The sequence below is a fragment of the Perca flavescens genome, chromosome 12 (genome assembly GCF_004354835.1).
Source record: "Perca flavescens isolate YP-PL-M2 chromosome 12, PFLA_1.0, whole genome shotgun sequence".
NCBI lineage: Eukaryota > Metazoa > Chordata > Actinopteri > Perciformes > Percidae > Perca > Perca flavescens.
Window position 1 is genome coordinate 31960934 of NC_041342.1, and position 24202 is coordinate 31985135.

The 24202-nt window shown below is 44.8% G+C and overlaps 1 protein-coding gene across 2 annotated transcripts in view; it reads right to left on the reverse strand.

Moving 5' to 3' along the window:
• Nucleotides 1-17327, reverse strand: part of adcy8 (adenylate cyclase 8 (brain)) — a 129974-nt gene extending 112647 nt beyond the window's left edge. For both annotated transcript variants that reach the window (XM_028592754.1, XM_028592753.1), the window contains exon 1: nucleotides 15572-17327. In XM_028592754.1, coding sequence (XP_028448555.1) covers nucleotides 15572-16483 — 912 coding nt within the window. In that variant the 5' untranslated portion in view covers nucleotides 16484-17327. The remainder of the gene's footprint in view (nucleotides 1-15571) is intronic.
• Nucleotides 17328-24202: the final 6875 nt, after the last annotated feature.

A 24202-nucleotide genomic window follows, 5' to 3' on the forward strand; every position in this document is an offset into this window, starting at 1 on the left:
TTTCCCCAATCAAGCCGAGCCAATGTTGAAATCTTAAACTAACTGCAAAAAGGGTTGATGTCACTGTGGAGACTTTGTATGTCAACGTGTCCTGACTTTCCAGTCCTACAAATTCTATACCACAGTTTCCTGGATAAAGCAATATATTTCAGGAAACACATGTCAGTTTTCAATTGTGTCTTGAAGAGGATTTTGACTTTTTTGTGGAGTTGATCGGACTTGGGTTTGACTTTTTTTTTCTCAGTCAAAACTGCCGGAGTAGACCCGAGATTCAAGATCAGACCAAAGGCCAAACGCCTGTCTTTGATTGAACACTTCCTCATACCTTAAAGTGCCCTGCCCATATTATGCTTTCAGGTTCATAATTGTATTTTAAGGTTGTACCAGAATAGGTTTACCAATAGTGCTTTGCCATTGAGAACAAGGTATCATGCTAACGGTTGCGGTTAGCCAGCTCGTCTCAGCTAGTGACGTAGAAAGCCGTGCAGATTTTAACCAGCTCACCAGGAGACTGAAGGCAGGACACATTCAGAAACCAGATCTCACTCAGAACAGCATTGATGGATTTTTTTCAAAGTTTGTATGTGTGTGGAAGCACCAGAGGCACAAAATAACATCCCAAATCCCAGAAAAAGTGATTTTTTCATAATATGGGCACTTTAATGACAAAATAGGTTGTTTGGTTAGGGAAAAGAACATGGTTTGGGTTCAAATAAGTAAGTAGCCTAGTTAAATACAAGTCAACATTGACTCCTAACCCTAACCAGAGAATGTAACGATCGCTTACGTTGTGAAAACGGTCGCAGTTAGGTTTCGTAATATCGTAGTTTGGGTTTAAATCAGACGTTTATTCACTTCCAGTTACACACATGACGCTGAATGTCACGTTTGTGAAGTTATAAAACAACTTGTTTACTTTTATTTCCAAACGGGACACGGACCTCCGTCTCCTGGGTGAAAGTCCTGTTTCTTTGACCCATCTATCCATCCCCACCTGCTCCCAACGCACACTTCATCGCTCTTTATACTACATCAACTTACTCCCTCCTTTGCTCCCGTATATGTCCCCAATGTAGGTCCTAATTGCATAGACGACCTATATGGCCGTTTTTTTGGGAAGGACAGTCTGCTTCAATTGATAGTCAATACAAGGTGCCTCCGCACAGGACAAAAAAACGTTCCATAAATGGTCATTTTCAGGTTCATACTTGTATTTTGGGTTACATGTTACAGGTCTGTGGTCAAACATTTTCACCACGAAGGGTTGAATACAGGCGCCGTTCATTCATTTTCCAGAGTACCTACCGTTTTTCTACATTTCAAACAGATAACCGTAATCCAAAAGTAATACCATTAAACATTAACCCAAGAGGAGAGCAGTAAGCGCTGCTGGCTGGCGCCCGCTGCGATGAATGGCTTACAGCTGCGAGGTAATCCTGTCGGAAATCATCCTCAATGTGAAGAATTATCTGAAAATCACCCTCACATTAAGCCTAAAACCTCACTCAATATGTTGTCAGATAAACAGGACAAATGATGCATATCAAACTCTCTGTGGAGTGATTTCACAACAAACTATGAATGATGTTATGTTAAGAAATGATGCTCATGGGACACACTTTGATCTGCAAAACTTCAACAACTTTTTTCTACCCTTTGTGTCTTCAAAAAGCTGCTCTCCTCAATGTCTCTTAGATCCAGGAAATTGTTATTTTGAATAAATAATACTGAACATAATACTGGAGCTAGTATGTATTTATTGGGGTGGTGGGAGAAATGTCCAAGACAGTACACTCAAAAAGTGTTTAAAAAGATACCACTATGTTCAAGCAGAAAAACAATACGTCCTTGTTTTGAGCCTTTTGTATGATGCAGATGGTTGGTTGGTTGGCAGCTGTGCAAGAAGGAAACGAGATGAATGAGGACAGAGACGTCCACATAATTATTCCCAAAGAAGTCCCATCCATCATCGTTTTTAAATCAATAAACTCCTTTTTAAATCAACACTTTGTGTCAAATTATTGATTTATTTGGTAATACTGGACCAATGTCAAAGGTTGTTGTTCTCATCAGTCACTTAGACACAAAAGCATAGAAAAATAGGGTCCGGGTTGAAAAAATACGATAGTTACCCTATAATATGTGCGTAGGAAAAACCAATCGGCGACCATTCCTTCAATCGTCGATATACAATTGGCTCGCCATTCAGCACAAGCCCTTAACACACACATTAACATGCCTGTAGCTGCCTGTAGCTCCTGATTGGTACAGTAAGCTGATAGTTCAGAGACAAATCAGATTACTTGAAGCCAGACAAGATGCATTGCCGGGCAAGGTACGATTTTTAGTCCCTTGAATATATTATTATTATTATTATCATTTTTTACCACAGTAAAAAATCCACAGGAAACTGCTAGGGTAAGACTGGAAACAGCTGAGAAATGTGTGGATATTACATATAAGCACACAAAGGGGGAGTGAATCTCTTGACTCCATCTAAACAGAAGGAATCGATGCACTGATACATTGATGCTGAACATGTGTCGTCCCCCCCCCCCACAGAATAATGTGAAGAAATGGCACGTCGTCATCAGTCAGCTGTGTCTTCTCATTCTGTTTGTTGTGTTTAATCTCAGGAGAGCGTGTAGGGAAGGTCTCAGGGTCACACTGTCAGCTGCTCTGTTGTTTGACCTCCTTAAGGTGCGACTTTGAAAAAGTGCAATTGAATGACCATTTAGAAGCCAGACAGCTACTCCATCCACACCAGTTTGGGTTTAGACCAGGTTATACAACTGAAACAGCAAACTGCTGTTTAATTGAAAAGGCATTAGATACGGCCAATCATAGTTTGCTTTTATCTAAATTGTTAAATTTTAATTTCTCAAATGAGGCAGTGTTGTGGTTTACGTCTTATCTCCAGTCTAGAGTGCAGTGTGTTAAAGTTGAACAAAACATATCTGCACTCTCAGACATAAAAATGGGTATTCCTCAGGGCTCTATACTTGGCCCTTTACAGTTTAGTCTCTTTATAAATGACTTACCTCTGCACTGCTCAGATGCCAGTTGTCAGCTCTATGCGGATGATGCTGTACTTTATGCACCCGCTAGGTCACCTGAGCAGGCTGCAGCTGTACTGTCTACCAGTATGTCTGATATCCAACAAGGGCTCATCCAAAATCAGTTAGTTCTAAATCTCTCAAAAACTGTTTCCATGTGTTTTTCCATTAAAAAACTTGATTTAAAAGGTAGATTTAATATTAATATACAAAATATAATATGTGTCCATCATGACATTTGTGTATGTCTAGGCTGTATACAGCGGACGGCAGTCTGCAACGTCACAGCGTAAACATACACGGCACTTTCTAAAGCCACGTGGCTTGTTATTGTGAGGCTACGTGTTATCGCGAGGCTACAGTTGGGTATGGGAAACGTCACATGCGGGTTGAGTTTAGGAAAAGAAGAACTGGTTGGGTTTAGGAAACGTGACACACGGGTTGGGTTTAGGAAAAGAACAAACATGGAAAGGAAACATCACACCCGCGACAAGAAGGAAACCGACCCCCGGTCTCCTGGGTGAAAGTCCTGTGTCTGCTCCATCTTCCCCCTCGACCAACCTCCCTATGCAGATTTTCGCCCTTTCATACTACTCTCTACGGGGTCAATTCACACGCAATTGCAAGGTAATGTAAGTCAGTGGAGGCCAAACGGCGTTGATAAACACACTAAAAAGCCAGTATGCGTCTTGATAACACGCCAATAATGGCATACGAATTGTCATACATACGCCACTTCATGAGATCAGTCTGAAGGATGACTTTCCATTACAGGTGTGAATCTTCACTGGTCTCACGATTTAATTTGATTACGATTATCATATATCACGATGCATCCCGATTCATCACCTCCTCAATATTATATATATATATATAATTCTCTTTTTTACTTCCCTGGCGAGTAATCGCCCCCTCGCATTCGTCACGGTGCCACTGAGTGTAAGAGGGCGAAAGGCAGAGGTATGTCCTTCTTTGGCTAATGTATTTTAAAGATGGAGGCGCTACATAGCGGCCATCATTCGAGCGAGTCGCTCCTATGTGTTCTGAATGATTCTGAATGTCAGATTCTACGCTTACGAGAATACTTTGATTAGTTGGTGGAAGTAATTACACCTGAATGAGCACATATTTGTGAAAGAACAAAAGGGTTTTTTGCTAAGAATCAATTCAAAAAATTACACAAGGGAGCTTTAATTTGTAAAGGTCTTTGTAACCGTTTACTGGTTTATATTTAACCAAATCCTCATAATGCCCCTCATCTCAGAGTTTTCTTGAAAAGTGTAAGAAAGGACGACTTGGCGAACGGTTTCCTCTGTCTTTGTTCTCATGACGTACAAAGTAAAGTCTTGTTTACGCTCTCGACTCTGGTGATGTCAGGTTAAAATTAAACCGCTCTTTCACAGACTCCTGAAGTGTTAGGGAAATCCTGAATCAGAAGCTCTGGACTGCGCAGCAGAATGCGTCACCAGAACGGTGACGGAGCACATTTTGCTGACGCTCTGCTCACGTAAGGCAGCCGGGTTTTCCAAAAAAAGCTTAAGGAGTTTGTTGAACTTGTGCCCAAAGAGTTGGCATCAGAGCATTTGACCTTCTCGCTTATACCAGCAGCAAAACAATAACCACAATGAAGTCCTGTCAGCAGTTTAGTCAAAGGGACACAAAGAGAAGCTTTCATTGAGATAAATGTCTAGGCTGCCTGGACGATAATAGAGGAAGAGGAGGGGGGCTGTTGAGTCAGCGTTTGGCAAGAACAAACTGGAATGACTTGCAGGTAACTTTGGAGGTCGGACAGCTGCTGAACACACTGGATTGAAACTGACACATTTCAGTTTACACTTCGGGGAAATTTGGAATTTAAGGCTTGACGTTTGGATGAAAACAACAAAGGGATAGACTAGTAGAAGGTGGAAAATAGCTTGCATATTCCCTGAAGGCTACTTCAGGACTGACTGTGCTGTTTAACGACACAGTGTGCCATTTATCAGTTCAGGACACTCCTCTGGCACTAAAACTCCACCGAAAGGTTTAAGAGCTCTAAGCAGAGAGCAAAGACAGGAGGAAATGAGGCCCTACACGGCGCCTTTTTTATGGTTTTAGAGCCCGGACTCTGTGTCTGTAATTCTCCCAGACAGACCATTTCATTTGGTCTCACCGAGGGCGAGGCCAGACGAATAAACAAGGTGACAAACGCTGGCCACGGCCAAAGGCCCCCTCAGAGAAGTTTGTGATGGCGATAAGCCGGATACTAAATCAAGCTCTTAATTCTGTCTGCCTTGAAGCAGACTTACTGCTTCATCCATTTTATTCTTTCCTCTTTAATATCTTAAGACACCAACATAAAGCTTGAGAGACAGTGTGGATTTTCTTTCAATATTGGCGCCACTTCTTCTGAAAAAAGAGAAACTCAAACTAATCTGGATCAACGGAGGTACGTTTCCAGGTACGTTTTAACAACGAGCCATACAGCTACACGCTGAAAATGTCAAGTTTTGAAAATGTAAATGTTTGTAAATGTAACCTAAGCCTGGTTCTCTTTCAAAGCTGCAGACACTATTTGAGAAGTCATGGTACTTAACGCAAAATATTCCGAGTACAAAATAAATATTTAGTGAGCCGAGACTCACATACTAATTTCACGGTATTTAGAGGAAGCTTTTATAAAATTGCAGAATTTTCTATAATACTTTTTTTGCACTTCGGCAGTCAAGCATTTCTTCGAAAAGACAAAGAACTTTTGGTTAACTTTTAATAACGCCCGCTAATTTCTAAATGGATGAAAAGTGTTTTATTTCATGCCCTGATTTTAAGGGTTTATTCATGACGGAAGAATAAGAATGAGGGACGGTAAAAGCTTTTATATCTGGAGCCGTTTTTGGAAACGCCTTGGATGGGTCACAGCACAAAATGTCACTGGAAAACTCTGCTATTAAAAGCTCAAAAAAGGCTTCTGCTGATGGCCCCGATCCTTCATTAAATATTAAGAGTGGCTGAGTGCAGTGTCTGGTAACAGCAAGATTGTCCGAGATCAACCGCATGAAACGCGGCGAGATAAAGGAGGAACGAGGAGGAGGGTGAAAGAGAGGGGAGGTGAGGGGGGGAGGAACAAGAAGAGAGGGGAGGTGAGGGGGGAGGAACGAGAAGAGATAAAGGATGGAGTCACTGATTTGTCCCGTGTCGAGCTGAGTCAATCTAAAGACGCGTGGCTGCTCACAAAGGGGAAAAGAAAGAGGAAAGCTGCAGACAGAGACAAGCCGACCACACTTTGACTTTGGATGACAGAAAGTGTGTCAGGATCAACCTAGTCTGGCTTTGCCAGACCTTCCTTCACAGCGCTGCGGAGGAGGGTCTGGCTAGTCCGCACAGCATTCCGGGATATAAAAAAAAAAAACGTGCTCTGGTTTGAACCAGACACATGAGCTGATGCATGATCAGCTGACCACGTCTGTGCCCTGTGTACAGTATCTGCTGGAGCCACTGTTGAATGCCATTTGCCAGAGGAAGCCCCAGCAGGGTCGAAACGTTGCAGCACAATGAATGGTTTGGGAGTATCAGCACAGTGCGGGCATCTCATTCTTTTCAGTTGTATCCAGCCCCTTTTTGCCCTGCACCTTTACCGGTGGGGATGTGTACACTATCACTGCCCCTCTACACACACAGCAACATAAATCAGACATTTCGTACATAGAGCTACGAAAAGTAAAGCACTGTAATTTGTATGTATTTCATATATTTATTACTGTTTAGGTGGCTGTGGCTCAGTGGTAGTGTAAATGTGTGTGAATGTTTATCTGATGAGCAGCTGGCACCTTGTACGGCAACCTCGGTCACAGTGTATGAATGTGTGTGAATGGTTCCTGTACTATGTAGAAGTGCTTTGAGTAGTTGTTAAGATTAGGAAAGTGCTATATAAAAACAGTCCATTTTCTGTTTACAGGGCTTTAAATTGACACCTGCCAACTGCCAAATGCGGGTAAAAATTAACTTTGGCAGGTAACATTGTAAAGTTACTGGCAAAGCAAATAACAACAGTTTAACTTCAATTCAACTGTAAAGAGCGCTGAATTTTTTGTACCATATCATATGAACCCTTTTCATGAAAACCAATCGACTGATTGATAATCAACAAATTGAAAACCGTTGGTTGCAGCCCCAGTTCGCACTAAATGAAGTCTCTCCCGATTTTAGAAAAGAACGAAGAGCCAAAGAATCCGTCACGGACAATCGGATCAGTTCCTTTCTTACGTAAACCTGAAAGGCACATGGACGTCTTTAAAAAAAGAAATAAAAAAACTGGGTTTGTGCAACGCACACAATATTAAAAGGCACAAAATATTTTTTCAGGGCACGCAAAAGGGCAAGAGAATAACAATGCATGCATGTATTCTCTTTATGAAATCCACATTTGTCTCGTTGTCTCTTTTCTCCCTGCTCTATCTCCTCGCTGCAGCCGGCGCTCCAGGTAAGATGAGTTTGACCTTGACAGAGGAAACTGCGGCGAGCTTGAAGAACGAATAATCGCTGGGTGCAAAGCTCACACTGTGTGTGTGTGTGTGTGTGTGTGTGTGCCTAAGTGTGTGTGTGCCTAAGTGTGAACATAGGGAAGAAGATACAGTGCTATTGACAGTTTGATAATGCTCTTAGCTACACTAGAACGCTTCCCTAACACCCAAACACACACACACACACACACACCCACATCATCATACATTCTCCCCCACAGCCCAGAACAACCTAATCCGTTATTTACTGAATGCCTCAGTTCATTTAAAACAAGTTAAAAGGCTAAATGGCTTCTACAAAGGCATCCTTCAATACGGCAGCGACGGGAGGAAAAAGCAAACAGCAGGTCAATATGAGCTGGTGTTTAGAGAAGATAGGACGTGATCGGGGTTGGTGTGAAGGCTTTGAGGGATTCAATGGGACCGCAGACAAAAGATGTGCGACCAGCAGCGGCGCCGAGAGAGGCTCTATAGAGACGGAGACGGATCGATGGAGGCTTTTCAGAGTCTGACAGGAAGGGAGGAGCGGTGGTAACGGTGGTTACTACAGTATTTCTGCTGTGAAATGATACCGAATTCAAACTACTCCACTACCCTCCTTCACTTTCACACTGTAGTCAATTCCCTCAACGTTTACGATTGAGGTGCCACCGCAACTAGGGCTGGGTATCGTTTATACATGTACGTATACTTTTTTTTCCCATACTAATTTCATGAAACAAGGGTCGCCTGGTTAGCTCACCTGATTGAGCGTGCGCCCCACGTACAGAGGCTCTGTCCTTGTTGCAGCTGCTGCGGGTTCGGTTCCGACCTGGCTTAATCTGTCCTGTCAATAAAAGCAATAAATGCCAAAGAAAAACTGCATGTTTAATTTCATGAAATCACCCTGAACAATCTGTCACCCTCACTTCTGAAATTACAGCTGCGCCCCCTGGCTCCTTCATCATTGCCAACAGGAGAATGTGCACTGTATGTATGTTTCGGTGGACTGTAGGAAGTGAATTGCCCTTCCGGGGTAAATAAAGCTATCTGTATCCGTAAAAAAACAGCAAGCAGCAAACTGGGTAGAGCCAGTGTTGTCTATGGTTGTGATTAGCCGTGCTAAGCTAAACGCTAAATAGGGAAATTTGCCGATTTTCAACATTTCCGACGCGCGACTTCCGGCTACTGCTGCCATTCATCTGCATGTACGGCAGAACAGAAAATCTGCTAACTTTTCCTCAAGTTACCAGCTAACGCTAGCGGTAGCTACCTAGCTTGGTTAACGTTTTCAAAATGAATCTAGTTGTAGTGTGGAAAATTGTGACCCTGCCAGATCTCCAGTCTTAACATATCATGACGGATTGTCTTTAGATGTGAGATGACTCTTTTTCAGAGTCTTCTAATGTATAGTAGGCATTAGAGCAGCCCTGCGGGAATGTTTTTAGTCCCTGTTTGACTTCCAGTTGAACCGAGGCGTGTGATAAAATCCAGAGCTTCCCTTTCTAATCAAACTGACAGTCAGCGTCCTCGTCTCTCCTCTCTGTCGTTAATATGTACATAATATGTTCGCCACATCCTTAAGCAAACACAATTTATTAAAAGCAGATTAGCACTGCTTGAGTCCAGGATGTTTCATTTCACAGCGAGCCGGGTCTTCCCAGCCCCCCCGGGGTGGAAGTGTGAGCCGTCCTAATCCTCGCTCCGCCGCCGCGACCATCATGCTGCATGCACTCGACCCGACGCAGCTTGCATGTCATCGCAGCCGAATTAAGACTGAACGTGTACGTATGGGACTAATACCAACACACGAGGCTCAAATAATCCCCAGTTTCCAGCGAGTTAATGCTCATAATAATGACACAAGATAGGATTTATCGCAGCGCGAGTGGAAGCTAATTAACGGACTCATCACTAACCTAAAAAAATAAATAAAACACTCCATGTCAGTGATGATGTAATCCAAAGATTGAAATGCATACTAGGGCTGGGTATCTTGGGTGGTGATGGCGCAGTAGCTATGACACATGACTGGTGTGGGAGATCTGGGTTCAATTACTATACATCAACCAATGTGTGTCCCTGAGCAAGACACTTAACCCCTGACATATGTAGCAACTGTAAGTCGCTTTGGATAAAAGCGTCAGCTAAATGACATGTAATGTAATGTAATGGTATCGCCAATGACTTCAATTCCGATTCACAGGTGCCAATTTGGTATCAGTTAAGTCAGGGAAATTACAGTTACAATACCAGTTCATCTTGGATTTAAAGAGAGAACTTCTGCTCTAAATTGAAATTGAAGAAGCAAGAAGTAACCGTCTAATATTTTTTATAATGCACCAGGTTATTGTTTCCATTAAGAATGAACCCCCCAAAAAAATTTTTTTAGATTAGATGTCTACACTAAAAAACGGGGAAAGTAGCTGAGCTTTATGGAGGACTCCCTAAGAAGCTTTGTGCTGGGGAGAGACGTGTATGATGGGCTTATGGTGTTGTCATTTATACTTACGTTTATTTGGTTTATGGTTGATTGTCAATTGTGTTACTATTTTGTTGAATGGTCTTGAATGGTGTAGTTTAGGGCTGGGGGATAGGGAGAAAATCAGATATCACCATATATTCTTCACCAAATTTTGCGATACGATTGCGGCGATATTCTAGGGTTGACAATTGGTGCTTTCGCAAAAAATGTACACTAAGAGATATTAGATAAATAATCATCAGTAATGTGGACATAATTTCTAAGTGGAGAAAAGGCCAATAATTGAACAGCTAGAACAGTCTGGTAAGTTCAGAAAAGGACATCACTTTACTGTAATGCAGCCTTTACAACCAGGAAAAGACAACACCTATGTCATATCACGATATCCAAAATCTAAGACGATATCTAGTCTCATATCACGATATCGATATAATACCAATATATTGCCCATCCTTAGTGTAGTTACTGTCATCTTTTCTTTGTCTGGGTGGGTGGTGATGACGAAGGGGGGGGGGTAATCACAAAACAAAAACCTGACAAGTAAGTGTTTTAAGAAGCAAATGGAAAAGCTTTTATGGTCAGAAATCAGGCTGCATTGCAGTTGTGTCGAAGATGAAATGATCTGCAAAAATTATGAAGAGGAAAGTGTCAGACTCCCGAAATCCATCTAACAGCAGCCTCGACCCCGGACCTCGCTGGGCCGGTAGCTGCGAGCTACACAACACAGCTGAACAACACGATGGGGAAGCTTGGAAATCCCCCGAGCTACACAACACACGAGACACACAGAGCAGCGTACAGACAGCTGCAGCGCATCCACAGTCAGCTATACGGCCACGCATTGGGTCGGCCGAGTCAGCTCTCAGAAGTGGAGCATGATGGGATTCAGCGTGACACCGGTAAGGACAAGGCTCTGTTCATCCAGCCTTCAGATCAGGCCGCTATAGAGTCGCACTGAGCACGCTCAGTGACCTTTCACCGCGTTCCACCGGTGCAGTACGTGCGTGACTCGTTGCTGCATCAGAAAAAACACGCTGAAAATAAGGCATGACTCCAAATGTGTATGTGGACAGCCTGGTGACCAGCATTATTTTTCCTCAAACGGTTGGTGTACAAACTGTCCGAAAGATAGTGAGAAATGAAATTACAAAGGTACCACAGTCCACGGTAACATCTTCCAAAACGTCTGGTAAGGATGCCCCCTGGGCGCCTCCCTAGGGAGGTGTTCCAGGCCTGTCCAGCTGGGAGGAGGCCTCGGGGAAGACCCAGGACTAGGTGGAGGGATTATATCTCCAACCTGGCCTGGGAACGCCTCGGGATCCCCCAGTCGGAGCTGGTTAATGTGGCTCGGGAAAGGGAAGTTTGGGGTCCCCTGCTGGAGCTGCTGCCCCCGCGACCCGACACCGGATAAGCATACAACGATGGATGGATGGATGGATGGATGGATGGATGGATGGCTGGATGGATGGATGGATGGATGGATGGCTGCATGGACTTCCCTTTAGTCGCTGAACTGATAAATAGGCCTACTATTGAAAACTGTTCTAGATTTTCCAACGTTTTAGACACGGACCAAAATGATGTGAAATTGCATATTTCTTTTATTGAAAAACATCACATTTTCTTGAGGAAAGACCCCCTAAACCCTCGCCAAGTCTTCCATAGAAATCTATAATCTATTATTATTATTATCTATTATTGTTATATTTTATTTTTATTTTTATTATTTTGCTGTGCTGTTGATTGTTGTTTCACTGTCTGTGGTTATACTTCAGATCATTTCATGTGTCTGTGTGATGTGTGACCCATAACCGTCCTCCAGTGTTTTGATGCAAACTCTACTACGGATATCCTCAGGACGCCTGACGGCTGTCATCTCCGCTCCTCTCACGGCGCTCGCGGCCTGGGACAAAAAGGAGCGAGCTGACGGGGGGGAGAAACATTTCACAGCGGACTGCTGATGTGGGGAGTTTTCATGTCGACATGGAGACCTCAGTTCTGAAAATGAGATCTATGCGCTGCAGAAAATAAAAACCGATTTAAAAAAGGGAAAACACTTCCGAGGCCTTCGCTGAGATTTCCGATCCCACGCTGTCCCACCCTTTTAGTCCTGACAGCAAACGAGATGGACAGCACGAACTATAATCTGTCCAGTGTGCCGCACGCGGCCAATCAAATGCATTTTGTTGATTTATAGCTTGCACGATCATCACCTGCAGTATAGTATTCCATCCCATCACTTATGTATCTGTAACGAGCAATATCGCTGCATACATATGTTCATTAAGATTGCAATTTCACTGGGACATGTCCACTTCTTGCTCATATCTGATTTGCCTTTTTAAATTTAAATTCTCATACGTTATATTTTTACTGTTTGCTTTGTTGTTGCATGTTTTTTTTTTTATATATATATATTTAAATTTAGTTTTCAGGGAGCACCAGTACAAATTCCTTGCAATACTTTTAGACAGCAGGTGCAATGACAATACAGCCTCCCATGTCTTATGTTTTATCACAGTTACGCAGTAAGAGAAATAGGAAGGAGGCTTTTTCTCACAGCTTAGGTTTCCCCACGACAACAACGAGAACAAAAGTTGTATTGTACGTACTGAGTCGGGTATCAAAGCCCTCGATCTGAAGTTTAAAAAGCTCTTGTTCTGCCTCCATAAATCCGACACAGCAACGGCAGACCGTACGGTGCTGTAGCTTTCGAACACATTATACCAGCTGTACTGTCTGACATTTGAGCCGCGGACTGCCTTCGAAAGCAAAGACTCCAGGAAGGGGAGTACTAGGAAACAAGGGACAGCTCAGTTTCAGTATTATTATTTCCCTCCTCAACAGAACGTTGAGTGACAGAACGCTCCTATCGATTAGGGCTGCGTGCTGCACCTGATGTATAAATCTGTATGAAGGCAAGGCAAGGCAGCTGTATTTGTGTAGCACATTTCAGCAAAAGGCAGTTCAAAGTGCTTTACATAAAACAAACTGCTGCTCCTAAACTGGTTATGTGACGTGCATGTAAAGAACACTGAGCTGAAAGTCAGCATTTAGTCCTCCTCGTCACACTTACACTGACCTAAATATGGCGAGAAAAGGTTTGGGATGGATGCAGGTTTTGTAAAAGCTGATTTATGATTATAATATTCACCAGTAGGGGGGGCAGAACCTTTTCAGAGCTGCGGTGCGTGTGTGTGTGTGTGCGTGTGTGTCTCTGTCTGTGTGTGTGTGTGTGTGTGTGTGTGTGTGTGTGTCTCCATCTCTCTGTGTGATTGTCTCTGGGTGTGTGTGTGTGTGTGTGTGTGTGTGTGTGTGTCCCCGTCTCTCTGTGTGATTGTCTCTTTGTGTGTGTGTGTGTGTGTCTCTATGTGTGTGTGTGTATGTGTGTTTGTATGTGTGTGTCTGTCTCTCTGTGTGATTATCTGTGTGTGTGTGTGTCTCCATCTCTCTGTGTGATTATCTGTGTGTGTGTGTGTGTGTGTGTGTGTGTGTCTCCGCCTCTCAGTGTGATTGTCTTTGGGTGTGTTTGTGTGTGTGTGTGCGTGCGTGCGTTCATGTGTTTGTGTGTCTCCGTCTCTCTGTGTGATTGTCTCTTTGTGCGTATGTGTGTGTGTGTGTGTGTGTGTGTCTGTGCGTGCGTGTGTTTGTGTGTGTCTGTGTGATTGTCTTTGGGTGTGTTTGTGCGTGAGTGTGTATGTGTGTGTGTCTCCATCTCTCTGTGTGATTGTCTCTTTGTGTGTGTGTGTGTGTGTGTGAGTGTATGTGTGTTTGTATGTGTGTGTCTGTCTCTCTGTGTGATTGTCTTTGTGTGTGTGTGTGTGTGTGTGTGTGTGTGTCTCCGTCTCTCTGTGTGATTGTCTCTGAGTGTGTGTGTGTGTGTGTGTGTGTGTGTGTGTCTCCGTCTCTCTGTGTGATTGTCTCTGAGTGTGTGTGTGTGTGTGTGTGTGTGTGTGTGTGTGTGTGTGTGTGTGTGTGTGTGTGTGTGTGTGAATGTCCGTCTCTCTGTGTGATTATGTGTGTGTGTGTGTGTGTGCGTGCGCTTGTGTGTGTGTGTGTGTGTGTTGGACAGCTCCTGGTGCTGAAACCTCAGCAGTCAGATCAGGCCGATGTCACCCAGAAACAGAAAGGGCCATATTTCACTATTACAACTGACATTTTTCAAAAATCCATTCAAGACCTTACACACATAGGAAATCCCAGACAAACAGCCCAGGGAAATGGACAAACTAACACATGTTCACACACAAAAACCACAAGCCAAGTGTAGTTTCACAACAACAAAACCGCTGCAAATGAACTACTGCCCAGTTTATATAATTTTTATGGTCTGAAATCAAGCAGAAATATGAAGCGGAAAAGGAAGGAAATGGACGATGAAAACCAGCCAATGAGAGCTTGGGTAAAACACCAACATATCGCCAGGCATCAGTTAGCACTGTGGACATTTGTCAACAAGTTTGGTGGTTTCTGGACTGAGGCACTGAGGAGCCCTAACAAACCCAATAGTAAAGAGACTCTCTTTACTATTCGGTTCAGAGGAGAAGGAGGAAGAAGGGGAGATGGAAGACTGAAGATAAGCATGGGCCCGTCAATAATGGAGACTGTCTGAGGCAGAGGATGGAGGAGAGGAGGAGAAGAAGTGAAGGATGATGAGGAAAATATAAGGGAAAGGCAGATAGGAGAGAAGAGGAGGTCTGGATGGAAGAGAGGAGAGTGGAGGTAGAAGGAGAGGAGGTGGAGACGCCTAAGTGAGGAAGAAAGGTAGAAAGAGATAGAGCAGGACGGAAGAGAGAGAGGAAGAATAAGTAAAGAAATAGGAAGGAAGGTGAAGGTGGAGAAACTGTAAAGGAGGAGCAGAGGATTACGGGGAGGCAAAGGGGAGGCAAAGGGAGACGGAGGGGGAAGAGATTAGGGGGGAGTAGAGGGACATAGAGAAAAAGAGGAGAGGAAATAGAAAAAAGGAGACTAAGGGAGCAACAAAGGGAAGACAGAGGAGGTGAAAGATGGAAAACAGGAGGATTAGGAGGAGGCGGTAGAAGACGAAGGAGTAAGAAGGCAAAAGAGAGGAGGTCAATTAAGGAGAAGAGGAAGAGGAGAAAAAGATGGAGAAAAGAGCGGGATGGAAGGAGAAGATTAGAGGAGGGCAGGAAAAAAAGCTAAGGAGAAGAGGAAAGGAGAGGAGAGAAAATAGGAGAGAAGGAGGGAGAAAAGAGCGTGGGGTGGATGGAGAAGGAGAAGAGGAAAGGAGATGAGAGAAAAGAGGAGAGAAGGATGGAGAAAAGAGCGTAGGATGGAGGGAGAAGAAGGAGAAGAGGAGAGGAGAGAAAAGAGGAGAGAAGGATGGAGAAAAGGGCGTGGGATGGATGGAGAAGAAGGAGAAGAGGAAAGGAGAGGAGACAAAAGAGGAGAGAAGGATGGAGAAAAGGGCGTGGGATGGATGGAGAAGAAGGAGAAGAGGAAAGGAGAGGAGACAAAAGAGGAGAGAAGGATGGAGAAAAAGGGGCGGGGATGAGTGTAGTTCGGAGGACAGGTGAGGGAGGTGGGCTTACCTGGTTGGTGGAGAGCGGTGCATTCTGGGAGATGAGCATCTGGACCAGGATGTGGAGCCCCGAGGTGAACAGGCCGGCCATGATGGCCCAGGTGAGCGGCAGCGGCAGCATGCTGTAGGTGGCGAACAGCGTGAACAGCACGTAGCCCACCCCGTCCCCGAGCAGCCCGTAGCCCAGGCCGGCCGCCAGGATCTGCGTCGCCATGGCCACCCACGTGACCACGCCGCTGTACTGCAGGTAGCTGTGCGACGTGGTGTCCTTCCGCACCACCACTAAGGCACATATGACCACCTCGACGCCCGTGAAGAAGCCCAGGAGCGTGCCCTTGATCGGGTCCATCGGGGACGAGGCCAGCGTCAGGTGCAGCACCAGCAGCGTGAGCTTCGTCACCACGTCCAGGATGTTCATCACCACCACGGATTTGCGCCTCTGGCCCAGGAAGTAGCGCTGGTAGAGCCGCTCCAGGTCGCGGGACTTGAAGGAGTTCCGCAGCGTGGGGAAGATGACGCCCCGGTACGTGTAGCCCCAGTTCAGGAAAAAGTCCGAGTTGCTCGGCGCGCAGTCGATCTGCAGGAAGCCCAGGTCGCTGCTCGCGCGCTCCGCCGGGAACACCTTGGTGCCGCCGTTGTTGTGCCGGTCTCCCACCGACGTCCGCCCCGCGGAATGCTTCCGCGCGCCCTCCTGGCTCGGGTCGTAGGGCTCGTCCTTCACCCCCGCCCCGCCTCCCCCGCCCTGCTCGTGGATGAACCGCTGCTCGGTGATGTGCCGCACCGCGTTCTGCCACAGCAGGCGTTTGGGTCGCGCGCTGCCGCCGCTGCCGCTGCCGCTGCTGTTGTTGCTGCTGCTCGGCGTCTTGTTGATGGTGTACAGCTCCTCGCTCGCGCTGGAGCACCGGACCTCGGACAGCTCCATCACCGCTGCCGCTTGTTGCTGTTGCTGCTGCTGCTGCTGCTGTTACTGGGTTCTTCTCCTCACGGTTGCGTCGGTTAATATTATCCCTCCCTTCCCGCAGTTCCCGGCTGTGGGAACGGTTAGCTCGAAGATTTCGGGGCGAGCGCAGCACGGCGTAAAGCGCGGTTGGAGGTCATCGTCACGCGAACGATTCCACTTAAGAAACAGCACGTAAATCCCACTCGAGTGGAAAAGCATCTCCCGGAATCAACCGCGTACCCGCACCATCATCATCATCATCTCCATCACCGGGCGGCGTGTCCAAACGGCAGCTCGAGCCACCGTGCGCCGACCGTCCGCACCATCAGGGGTGCACGCGGCGCCACACGGGCAGCCGGGATCAGTCAAAAAACAAAGGCGGAGGTCCGGGGTGCACGCGGTGTCAGGCAGCAGGAAAAGAAAAATATAAAATATAGCCTATATATATAGGCTATGGAATCTATCGGCTCGCGCGTCGTTGGCACAGCTGGGTCCGTTTACTTTGCCGTTCCTTTTCTTATTTGCGCGTGCCGCTGTAGAGCAAAGAAAAACAAAAGCCCAAATCACGTTAATTCCCGTTTTTACGGTAACGTTCAGGAAAAGATGCCACAATAAAAAGACAAAATCCGATGACCGAAGAAGCCAAGAAAACGACAACAAAGACTTCAGAATCCGTTCATATAATCCGTTCCCTTTTCCGTCAGAAGGAAATTCAAAATTGTCAAACTTGTTATTGCACGAGAGGCTCTCGGACTGGTTCAGACGGAGTCGAGTGCGCGAGCTCCCGCAGCACGGATCAACCCTCCTTCTCGTGCCTCTCCATCGACACGAGGGGCTCGCGCTTGGATTGAATGCAACACCTGGCTTGGGGGGGGGGGGGGAAGCTAGAAGGAGAGAGAGTGGCGGGTGGTGGGGGGGCGGTGCCAAGAAAACACAACGGTCCTCCGTCACAGTCCTACTCGGTTATCTCTGTAGAGAGGAGAGACCGCGCGACGGGGTGGGGGGGAATAAAAGCGGCTCGTGTGCATGGAAAGTGTCCCAAAAAAATAAAATACCCCACTGTCCTGTCAGTCCCCGTGCTGCGCGCGAGGATGAGAACGGAGCCTCCTTCCTCCTCCACCTCCTCCGTCTCTCTCTCTCTCTCTCTCTCTCTCTCTCTCTCTCTCTCCCTCTCTCTCTCTTCTTCTTCGTCCCCTCCTCCTCGGTGTTTAAAAAGGGCGTGCAGCAGCAGCCGCCGCGTGGAGTAGTGCAGGGAGCGCGAGGTTGGTCAGCGAGCGAGTCAGCTGGGCTCCGGGTTGACGTCACAGTCACCTCTGTTTGTGTGCTCCCCCCTCTCTCTCTCTCTCTCTCTCTCTCTCTCCTCATCTTAACTGTCTTTCCTCATCCCACGCTCCTTTATCCTTTAATCCCCAATTCTACCATTTCGTTCCTCCCTGTTTGTTTCTTACTATCCTTTCCTTCCTTCCTTCTCCTCCTCCCTTCTTCCATCCCTCTGTCTGTCTCCAAATAGTTCTCCCTTTCTTCAGATTCTTTGCCTTCTTCTAGTCCTGTCCTCTATTTCCCATCTTGTTTTTCCTGCCCCTTTTTGTTCAATTCCAACGAGACTCGAATAGAATTTAGCACGTTTCTAGACCGTAGGCCTAGACCAAGCGTACCGACTTGGTCTAGGCCTACGTTAGGCCTCTTAGGGCCCAACTGCTTTGAACCGTGTACCCGAGCATGATTGTCCCCCACCCCACCCCCACCACACGCTGGCCTGCCCCTCACACTGCAATCAGGGCCCAAGCACGCTTACATCATTACATTGCGGGACTTGCCGACTACAATTCCCATTCATCTGCAGGGGTGTCAAACTCAAATTCCTTAAGGGCCACACTAGAAAGTGAGAATCACATCAAGGGCCAGACATAGAGTTTATTGCTTTCATGTCATGGGAGAAGTCAAATATCTTTGACTGAATTATTGCATGTCTCATATAGCCTTCTCACTCACAGTTTGGTCGGCAAAAAAATGTCTAAGAAAATGCCAAAAGCGTGAAAAATGTTGGAAAAAAACCTTAAAAAAGTAGGTGGGCCAAAATGTATTGTGAACCTAAATGTATATAGGGGCCGGATCCAAATTAGCAAGGGGCCGGATTTGGCCCGTGGGCCTTGAGTTTGACACGTGTGATATATAAGATACGAACCAGACCTGTGCCCGAGTCCAACCGAACCGTGCCCTGGTCCCCCTCTTTCAATATATACGGGCACGGGCACAGCCCGCAGGTACCACACAAGTCAAACAAACCGGGTTTTGGGGGCAAATGCGCTCTGGCCCGGTTTAACTGGGCCAAGTGTGAGTACGCTCTTAGTTCCAATGAGGGAAAACCTTAATGCCTCGATGTAAGTGACATTTTAGACCAATGGTTCCCAAACGTTTTCACGTCAAAGACCCCTGAACTGACACAAAATTAGACCACTGACCCCCGTCTGATAAGATTTTGTTCCATGAACCCCCCATCTGATGTTTTAGATGTTTTATTACAGAAAGCGTATGAAAAATGGATTTTAACCCCGTGGATGCTGAATAATGTGTATTGGCCACTTCAGCGGCGCTCCTATCAGAAAACACGAGTCACCAGGTGGAGTTCAACTTTTTACTACATGGTAAGGCAGTCGTGGACCTTTTTTCCCGGCAGACATGTTGACTTGTCATAGTAGGAAAAGCACAGCTGAAATTAATAACCTTAACGATGCCTCAGTTCTAACAAGTGTCCCAGTAAGCTATATCAGTGAGTCAGCATGCACAATACCAGGGTCTATGTCACTGCCCGATGTGAGTCAAGCGCAGATGTGAGTCGCGCATGCTCAGATTTAAACGGTTTACGGCATATCTTACACATCTTACTGAAATTTGTGAAATCCATAAAATAATAAACGTTTCTCTTTACATACAATAACAAAACATGATAACAATTTCAGAAACGTTTTATCGCTATCTATGATTGTTAGATTGCTAACGTTGGCTCAAAATGCCGTCCAAGTGACAGAGTTTGTTGTGTTTTTGATTGCTAACTTGTAGCTAGCAGTCATTTCAGTAACGTTTTTGCTATCTATGATTGTTTGATTGCTAACGTTAGCTCAAAATGCCATACAAGTGACAGCCTTTTTTGTGTTTTTGATTACTAACTTGTAGCTAACAGTCATTTCAAAAACGTTTTAGCTATCTATGATTGTTTGATTGCTAACGTTAGCTCAAAATGCCATTCAAGTGACAGCCTTTTTTGTGTTTTTGATTACTAACTTGTAACTAACAGTCATTTCAAAAACGTTTTAGCTATCTATGATTGTTTGATTGCTAACGTTAGCTCAAAATGCCGTTCAAGTGACAGCGTTTGTTGTGTTTTTGATTGCTAACTTGTAGCCAGCAGTCATTTCAAAAATGTTTTAGCTATCTATTATTGTTAGATTGCTAACGTTAGCTCAAAACGCGGTTCAAGTGACAGTCTTTGTTGTGTTTGATTGCTAACTTGTAGCCAGCAGCAGCAGTCATTTCAAAAACGTTTTAGCTATCTATGATTGTTTGATTGCTAATGTTAGCTCAAAGACTGTGCGTTAGCTCAAAAAGCCGTTAGCATCTTGGAGGCTACTTGTCGCAAAATGACGCATTTGCGACTCAAATCTGCGCTCGACTCACATAGGGCAGTGACACCTCTCCTAAGTGGAATGCAGCCATCATTAATGGTTTTGAACACACCTGTGCTTTTCCTGCTATGACATGTCAACATGTCTGCCGTGAAAAAGGTCTGTTGGTTTTCAGGGCAGTGTGGCTTTGGATGCTGCACTACTTCATATATTTAATATTTGATTGGATTTGTAGGCCTATTATTTTACATTGGGTTGATGTTTGTTATCTTTAATTTGCGGTCTGTTCTGCTGCTCAATTAAATCACCCTGGGTAAGAGCATCTTACTTACTGACTAAATAATATTCTCGGCGATATAACCTGATCACGAATCTAATCTAAGGCTCTCACGGGCCCTCACATGTTTAATCAAAAACAGTAAACTTCAAATTAATCGCGAAAAAGAAGAGCTCCCCAGAGATGTTTTTACAATCACCCTCCGCAGATCTCTACTTACCGTCTTGCCTGGAGGACTCTGGTTAAAGCGCGATTAATTCCGATTTTAATTCAGAATGTCATCAAAACGCAACAAAATGTAGACAGAATATTGAATGGAAATGTGCACACGGTAGAAGCTACATCCTCCCCCGCAGCGTGCAAATCTTGTCCCACTTTCCCCTTATCCGAGAGAAGCAGGGCCGCGGATTAGATCGGGTAAAATCGTTCCCTCCTAAACCTTAAGGAGCTGCGAGAGGTCCCTACGAGGAGAAGCACCCCCCCCTCCCCCCACTTTGACTCACACGGCTTCAGGGCGAGAGGAAAGTTGCCTCATTGCTATTCAGTCTATTTTTACCTCCTTGTCGTCTGCTGTGTCTCCACTGTAGCTTGTTTCTGCTGATTCCCAGGAACAGAGAATTACTGAAATCCTTCGCCAAAACTGAACGCTATCAAGCACTGGTCAGAGCGGGCTATAGTTCAACGTGCCCTTTATTTCATTTGTCCTTTATACTGTATGTAGGCTAACGGAATGAAAATCTAATTGTAAATCTGCAGTTCCCACATCGCTGGAGCTTCAGAAGGAAAGCTGCTCCGGAAAGTTGCAGCGTACAAATGAAGTTGCGCGTCAGAGAATCTCGGTTAAAAACTGGACATGAACTCCACTCCGTTCTTTTAGGATTTTTGCGCTCTCATACAGCGGCAGTCAGTGTGGTTTATACAATAATAAATAAGTGGAATAATTATGAATTGAACTGCATTACTTTTTGTGTACGAATTGTTCATGAGAAAAGCCTGCCATCTACCCACATAACAAAATTTGTCTGGCCCACCACAGGGCCACATCCTTGCTACAATTCTGGCCCAGTTCTGGCTGGGTCCCCGGCCCAAAACTGGTCCACACATGGAAAATAGACACAAAAACAGTCCCTCCGGCCCAGATGAGGCCCACACCCTGTAAAATTATTTGTTTTGTTTGTTTGTATATGAGCCAGCGCGAGCAAAACTGCTTTAAGCCGACACTGGCTCTTCATAAAAAGCTGTATGTCAGCCAGAAGTGTTGTGTACACAGTCGGCACGACTCTGGCCCATTATCTTTACTCCGATGCCGACACTGAGCCGACAGTAGCGCTTTTCAGCCGGAATCGGCCCAAATGTGCTTGCTATCTGGGTAGGGCCGGGCGATATGGAGAAAATCAGATATCACGATATTCTTGACCAAATACCTCGATATCGATATTGCGGCGATATTCTAGGGTTGACAATTGGTGCTTTAACAAAATATTTTCACACTTAGATTTTAGATAAATAATCATCAGTAATGTGGACATAATGTCCAAGTGGGGAAAAGGCCAATAATAGAACGGCTAGAACAGTCTGGTAAGTTCAGAAATCACTTTATTGTAATGCAACCTTTAAAACCAGGAAAAGACAACACTGTCATATCACGATATTACGATATCCAAAATCTAAGACTACATCTAGTCTCATATCACGATATTGATATAATACCAATATAGTGCCCAGCCCTACTGCCATCTCTGTGTCTCTTTCTGCGTGGGGTAGCAATCACAGTCTGGCACTGGAAACATACGTTCATCACCGACCTCTTTGGTGGGATCCACAAATCCGCTTGTTAGGTTTCCTCTGCTGCTTAGGAAGGTGTAATGCCAACAACTGACCGGTGCTTGTAACAGCCACGCTATTGCATTTTATTTTCAGATTCAAAATAGCTCTTCACCAGCACTTACTTCTCTTCTTCCGACACACAATATGAGACCAGTACGCTTCACTAGGTAAGTCTCACAGGCTCTCATTCCAGTTCCCCCATACAAAAACAACTATGGTCAGAAATCCTTTTTTTATACTTACACCAAAATTTGGAATGACATTCCCCATCACATTCGAACACTATCATCCATCACATGTTTTATAAAGTCATACAAACAGTTTCTTGTTGATAGTCACACTTGCACACATGTATTGTTCTAGTGTTGTTTGTCCGTATTTAATGTTTTATTGTATCTGTCTAGTCCATGATGATGTCCTGTATGGATGTTTTTGTCCCCATGTGCCGAAGTTGTGTTCAATGTTCTATGTTGCTGCAGAACAGGAACCTGCTGGAAACCAGTTTTTAAACTGAGTCAGGCCTTTTTATATTGTAACTTAATTGCTGCTTTTAAATTTTCCTGCATAAAAAATGGTATGAAATTCATTCTCACCTTTCATTGTGCAGTGTACTGTTACACTACACATAGCTGTACATACTGTACATATCTGTCTATATGGTTCGTACTGAATATCCATATTTATTTAGTTTGTCTTAAAATAATACACTGCATATATCTATATTATTTTTACTATTATAATGTTACTGCTGCTACATTGCACATATCTGTACATGTTGTTCATACACTGCTCATATTACATATCCATATTTATTCTGCTCTTGTAAGGTAACTGCTAATACACTGCACACATTTATATTTAATTTATATTACTCTATACCACCTCCTGTTAACCAACTGTATACTACTGTCTACACTGAACTATATTTCTTGTCCTGTCTATACTTGAATGTCAAATTGCTGCACTTTTCTGCTCTTTTTGCACTTCTGGTTGGACGCAAACTGCATTTCGTTGTCTTTGTACTTGTACTCTGCACAGTGACAATAAAGTTGAATCTAAATCTAAATCTAAGTTGGAAGTAAAACACCTTTTGGTTACGTATATCATGCCTGCGTGCGCATTTCATCTTCACGTTTCATGTTCATTACGTCAAAGAGAGACCAAAGCATGTCACCTCCTTTAACAACCATTTTTTACATTTCAAAGGTTTTAAGTTATAAATAGTGTGATATACTGATATACATCCATTTAGAGTGAATCCCTTCATTTACTTTCCCCGAATCACATTAAAGGCTGCATACATTATGTGGAGTTTATCAGTCTGTGCGGCCTCCCGGCGATCAAAATGTCGCAGTATTCTCAGAAATTAAGCTGTTTGCCTTTTTCGTCCGGACCCGCTCATTTCAGGGTGTCAGCCCCCTGACAGCTCTGCAGGGTCGCGCATGACAGCTCATCAATTCCACGGTGGCGTAATTTGCGGTTCCAGTGACGAGATGACAGGAAATGAGGGACGGCTCGCCCTCCGTTCCTATGTACAGAGCTTAACGACAGCGAGCGTGCCCAGCGAGGACGAGAGTGTCCTTTCCCATGCTCCGCAGCTAGCCGCAGAGCCAAAATAGGTCTTACCTTGAATAATGGAGGGAGACTTGGGAAGGTTTTTAGCTCTGCAGGAGCCTTTATTCTCATCATTTGTCCCGCTGGAGGTTACAATCTGCCTGGAACAGGATGTCGTTTCTACTTTACTTTCTTTTCTTTTTGTGCTTTGTCTGTTTTGAGGTTTTCAACAGTTGTCTACAATCCTAAGTAGACTAACAGCAGACATGTTTGTAGAAAATACTCAGTGCAATCACAGTGGGGGGGTTAACGATTTGCCAAGATTTTTAGGGTTGGAAGGAAAAACTCAAAACACACTAATAACAAAACCACATAAGGAAAATACTCCACTACAGCTAATTGTCATGAATTGCAACTTAA